The 6,004-nt window shown below is 47.7% G+C and overlaps 1 protein-coding gene across 2 annotated transcripts in view; it reads right to left on the bottom strand.

Moving 5' to 3' along the window:
* Positions 1 to 6,004, bottom strand: part of SPATA13 (spermatogenesis associated 13) — a 138,519-nt gene that overhangs the window by 7,842 nt on the left and 124,673 nt on the right. For both annotated transcript variants that reach the window (XM_073894774.1, XM_073894775.1), the window contains exons 9-10: positions 4,703 to 4,935; positions 1,286 to 1,415 (exon numbers count right to left, since the gene is read on the bottom strand). In XM_073894774.1, coding sequence (XP_073750875.1) covers positions 1,286 to 1,415; positions 4,703 to 4,935 — 363 coding nt within the window. The remainder of the gene's footprint in view (positions 1 to 1,285; positions 1,416 to 4,702; positions 4,936 to 6,004) is intronic.

The following is a 6,004-nucleotide window of genomic DNA, read 5'->3' as shown; positions in this document are numbered from 1 at the left end:
TTGGTACAACACTGGCCTTTGATTTATAAGGTTTTATCCTCCTTCAATCCTAGTCATACACAGTATTTTGTGGAGGCAAAAAAGCTTGACTCCAAAAGAGTTCTTCTACTTGCTTGCCTAGAGCAATTCTGTGCCCCAGATTCTTCACTTACAAAGTAAGAGAGTTAAACAGTGATGTCTAAGGGCCCATCCAAGCTCCAGAAGGCTCTACGGCCCCTGAAATAGAAGTATTTCTTTCCAGTGTTCACTGCTGTAACCTACTTTAGTTAAAAACCTAACTTCTCAATCCAAACTCTCTTAATCCTTAGGGACAGTGAGTTCGGACCAATTAGTTTAATGTATGATGAATTGTGCTTGGTCTGAAAAAAATCAGAACAACATCAGTTGTTCGAGCAAGCCACTTAATCTTGCCATGTTTCCATTTCCCTATCTGTTAAATGGGGGTAATAGTAGCTCCTACCTCATAGGATTATTGAGAGGATTCAGTGAGTTCACATATAAAAATAGCTTAGACCAGTGCCAGCCATGGGGTAAACACAATCAGCGTTGTTTTTATAAATAAATGTTTGTGCATGTGTGCGCACATATGTACGCAGGACCATCATGACAGCTCGAGCCAAGCACTGCATTTGCCACCATCTTATATAATCCTCATGAGAGCTCTAAGGGTATAGCTAATATTTTCAACCCCATCTTAAGGATGAAAACCTTAATCTTGCCCAGATCATACCCAATTCAAACACAGGCAGTGTGAGTCCAGAGTCCATACTCCTACCACACTGTTTGTATTTTAAATGTTCTCCAGGGGCTCCTGGGTGGCACAGTCAGTTAAGGGTCCAACCCTTGGTTTCGGCTCAGGTCGTGATCTCAGGGTCATGAGATCGAGCCCCACGTCCCGCTCCGCATTCAGATCAAAGTCTGTTTAAGACTCTCTCCCGCTGCCTTTCCCCACCCCCAACTCGTTCTCACTGTCAAGTAAATAATACTTTAAAAATGTTCTCTAGTTGCTCTGATGGAGCGTACTTTCTAGCAGGAGAGACCGAGCGTAAACAATAAATTAATTACAGACACTCTTCAGAGTTGATTTTTTAGTGGAAGTGAGTTACTGGTAAATTAGCTGACTGTTAAGTTCAACCACCTGCTTCAAAATATATATACCATTAAAGCCAAGAATAGAACGTATCAATGACAGGATGTCACAGTATGTCATCCAACTGGACCAGAGTGAGGGAGGGCATGAACAGTGCCGGGCGGCGGGCAGCTGCAGTAAGGGGTGCTCACTTACCTCCCAGCCGACGATGGACACCTGCCACCGTGCTATCTTGTCTATGCTTTCCAGCCTGCGCTTGCGCTCATTGATCAGACAGGCTACGTTCTTCATGGCTTCATAGGCTGCCTTTATGTTGTTGTAGTCACTGTAAAGTAGGAGGTTCATTTTAACCATATAATCTGAAACTCACAAAGCAGGACCGACAAAGTAATACATTCCATCCTGGATTTTGTATACTGATAAGTCTAGATAAAGTAGCATTTAAATAATGTCCATTGTTTCCTTTTTCTCATTCCTCCATGAATAGACCACAGTCTCCATAGGTTAAGGGAACTGACTGAATGCAATCCAGAATTCTTTGGAATAAGAATGTTTTCATTCATTTCCCAGAAATCACAATGAATGAAAGTAAAGGCCACAAGAAATAAGTTTTAGTCACAGTGACAATGGATTATTTTCACTAATAAAGAAAGGACAGTCTTTATGACTGTTTTGGTGCTCAGATAGCCAGTTTTGCTATATAAAGTACTTTAATAATCACTAACCATTCCCAAGAGTAATTATTTGTTCTGAGTCTCATCTTCTAAGATGTTCAAGAAAGGGACACAGAGAGGACACAAGCCACAGAGGCCTGACGTGGTGAGTTGGCCTCTAAAACTGTAGGTACCAGGAAAACAAACTACAGTTCTAATCGCCACACAGATTAGAGCAGAGCGTGGCTTGTACTGGAAAGTTTGACATTCAGGTTTTGCTCAGCGTTAATAATTTGGGGACGTGTAAACCAATCATCTAACTAATGAGCTGAATTCTTTACTTTCCAGCACTTTGTGTCTTATGAGATAGACAGAGCCTTTGGATCTCAGTAGCACCGAATTAGATCCTCCTGCATAGCAAGGAAAGAAAGCCTTGGAAGCAGATTCTATTGTCTATTTACCAAACACAAATAACTCAGCCCCTGGGAAGTCCCTGGGCACTCCCCCACAAGGCAGACCCTGCTGCCTCTAGACAGGCCTATTCACACTCAGCAGCGGAGCACAAAGGAAGAACAAAACGGACACAAGAGGACTGTCCAAATAATGAAGCAACCAGTCACCCCAGGCCTCCAGCAATGAAGAAAGTGTACAAAATAATTGTACATTTTTCCTATGAGATTTTCTGTCAGTTCTAGGAAAGAGGCAGAGTATAATGGTTTTTTGGAAAAATAATTGTTTTGTTTTCACGAAGACAAGGAAATGGGCTTTCTGTCATTTCGTTTAAAAGGATTTTGGAGGGGGGATAGCCAAAGTATGCAAATGCCTCATAGTGAAAAATGCCCTTAAAAGAGAAAAATTAACTGCTGAAGGATGATGTATAGACTCTTGGTCATACCTTGCCCATCTTGGAATGTACCAATCTGCTTGCCCCCGTCTGTCAAGATGTCTCTGCTTCTTATTCTCTTATATGTTTTTTTTTTAAGATTTTATTTATTTATTTGAGAGAGAGAATGAGAGATAGAGAGCACGAGAGGGAAGAGGGTCAGAGGGAGAAGCAGACTCCCTGCTGAGCAGGGAGCCCGATGTGGGACTCGATCCCGGGACCCCAGGATCATGACCTGAGCCGAAGGCAGTTGCTTAACCAACTGAGCTACCCAGGCGCCCTCTCTTACATGTTTTCTCTAGCTCCTCATCATCGTGTGTTTTTATTCTTTAACATTTTCTGCAAATTTGTGGCTCTCTTGACTTTGCTATTTTCCTTGCACTCAAGTTTTCCGATTTTTCCATCAGAAAAAAAATATGTATATAGCTCTCTTCCCTTTTATCTATTTCAATGAACTCCTTTCTCTTATTCCTTTAATCTTAATTTTTTAAATGAACATCCACATTTAGGTTCTACTGTTTAGCAACCTAGCTCTTTTTTTCCTTCCAGCTTCCACTCTAATTGCAAAAATATCCCTTTTGCAAGCCCCGTGTCTCCACTCCACAGGAGTCCAGCAGCAGACAGGATGAAAGAAAGCTCTGTTCTGCACACCCTGCAGGGCCAGGCGCTGCCATGGATAATCTGACTGCTCTCAGGGCGACACTTAGCTGTTAAAACCCACAACTGTTGTGGTTTGGCACAGCAAATTTTCTCTGGGTACAACCCTGCCCCCCCCACCCCCAATACCAGAACCTCTCAGGATCATCTGTTCAAGGGCTGCAGGCGCACTGAAAGCTCTGTACCAGTGACATGGATGTCACGGGTGAAGTCTGGTTCTTACCTAAAACAGTAAGCTTTATCCTAAAACCTTGCCCACTGGCATTCCGGTTCTGGCCTGGTGAGAACACAGCAATGACCCAACCAGTGCCAGCTAAAGGCCACACAGTTGGGACCTGCACATTTCGGGGAATGGCATAGGATGGCATGCCCATTCCAACACTGAATGGGTGAGATCTTACAAAAAACCACAGCATGGTTATACATTATTCTGCACATGCAGGGAAACAGGGAGTTGTTATTAACTAAGCAATGGATAACTTTTGCCCCTAGAAGAACTCAGTTAAGGACAAAGCAAGTCCCACAAGGAAATGGAGCATCCGGGTAACCACGATGAGAAGCCCCGTGCTCCACGTACAAGGCGATGGGGCGGAACAGATCATGGAGATGGAGCAAGCACCCAGGTTGGGCAAGAAAGGTCTTAGGGGCACTTGGGTGGCTCAGTCAGTTGAGTGTCCAACTCAGGTCATGGTCTCAGGGCTGTGAGATCAAGCCCTGTGTTGGGCTCTGTGCTCAGCAGAGTCTGCTTGGAGACTCTCTCTCTCTCTCTCCCTCTGCCCTTCCTCCTGCTCCACGCGTGCTCTCTCCCTCTCTCTTTCTTTAAAATAAATAAATCTTTAACAAAAGAAAGGGCTTAGAGCTGAACAGGACCTCAGCGGGATGCTTCTCCAAGCTAACTGTTCACTATGTATCCTTGAGATTCCCCACTTTCAGAAGTTCAAATTTTGGTAGTCCTCACCCTTCTGTAAAGTAACTTTTTGTTGCAACACATGATACTGCTCTGAGGGTGAGCAGTCGTAGGTCGAGGAAGCAAAGTATTTCTGAAACTGTATTCCTACTGGTGTCTTTTAAAAATTGTTCTTTTCACTACAGAGTAGCTACAAAAGAGGATCAGACATCAGTTTTAAGGACCAATAGTACAATACAAATCCCTGTGTGCTCATGACACAGTTTAAGAATTATTCTTAATTTTTTAGTATCTCTAGGAATGGAAATTCTGGAGTCTCTTCAATGACCCCGTTTCAAGACCTCATAATCTTGAACATTCTAAGCAAGGTGACAATTTCTTTCATGACGCTAACCGAGAGTGTCAGGAGGACACCTAAGCCCACCTGCCGCCGCCGCTCCGCACAGCCCTGAGTGCCGCCCGGGGGGGCCAGGGTGCAGGGCTGAGAGAGGCCACGTCGCTTCCGCCCTCACCTGTGCTCCTGCGTGGTGTACTTGAGCAGCTCGGCCAGCTGCAGGGGGTACTTGCAGATCTTCTGCACTGGGGTGAGCAGGAAGCCATCGATGGCGATGTCGATCATCTGCTGGAGCAGGCGGCAAGCTTCAAAGAAGTGTCTGTACCTGCCCTGCTTCATCAGGTTGGACAGCTCGGCGCAGGCGCCCGGATGGTTGTTACAGTACTCGGAATAGATGGCAAAGCCCTCTTGCTGGGAAGGGAAGCGCAGCGGTGTCAGGTTATGGGTGGGCGTTGGGCCATGACGTCTTCTGGGGGGGGGGGGGCGGGGAGTGGCTGGAAGGAGGGTAGGGCTATCTTTGCGGGGTGGCGGCTCTAGGACTCGGCGCCCTGGTCCCACTCGAAGGCCCCTTCTGTGTACCCCAAAAGTCGCACAGGGCTTCCCTGGGAGAGCGGCACCCGCTGCCACCACCGTGTCTGCCCTAGCTCTGCTCTAAGGAAAAGGCAGGCACTAGGCACAAATCCAACTCTCTCCCCATCGTCCTCTGATAGACGTAGTCGTGCCCATGACCAAGAAGTGAGCATTCGAAGCCACCACCTGCTCCCCTCACTGCGCCCCTCTTTAACATCCTACCACCTAGTTGCCACATGCTGTCCCCTCTGATGTCCGATCTAAAGCCCCCGGCCCACTTCCTTTCTCCTCCGCTTCTCGCTCGCAGGCTGCCGCTGCCCTGCCAGCCCCGTGCCCGCGGCCTGGGCTTCCCCCGGCTTCTGTGGCGGCCGGGCTGCCAGTTCTCAGTCGTCTCCCCTGCCCACGGCTGTGGGCCCTGCAGTCTGCACCTGCCCGATGGTTTGTCCTTATCCATGCTCAACAGGACACGTCTCCCACCAGACTCCTACTTCCCTACAAGACAGGTTCTCCTAACCCACCCATCAATTCTTTGAGACCCAACAACCTGCAGGCGGTTCTGCCACTTTTTGATGTTCCCCAAGACGATTTCGTCAGCTGGTTCTCAAAAATTCCCACGCCAACTTCGCTGTCCTTCCGCATGCCCACTGCAGCCACCCCTAGCCTGGCCTCCTCTGCCCGGATCGCAGCAGCCACACCTCGTCCCTCAGCTGGACTCTCCGGTGGTCCAGGGCCCGCAAGGCCCACATAATCCAGAGGCTCCACCTTCCCCAGGCCCTGCCCCCCTGCAGCCTGACCTTCGCTGACCTCTGAAGCCTCTCTCTTGGAACCTTCTGCTCTGGCCAAACAGGCCCGGCGTGGGGCTGATCTTCCTACCGGTGCGGCCACCACAGCATTATTTTCAGCTGTTCAA

The sequence above is a fragment of the Callorhinus ursinus genome, unplaced genomic scaffold (genome assembly GCF_003265705.2).
Source record: "Callorhinus ursinus isolate GAN/ISIS: 27379988/994484 unplaced genomic scaffold, GSC_fseal_2.0 scaffold7, whole genome shotgun sequence".
Lineage (NCBI taxonomy): Eukaryota > Metazoa > Chordata > Mammalia > Carnivora > Otariidae > Callorhinus > Callorhinus ursinus.
The sequence above is the reverse complement of the archived record's forward strand: the minus strand, read 5'-3'. Positions and strand labels throughout refer to the sequence as shown.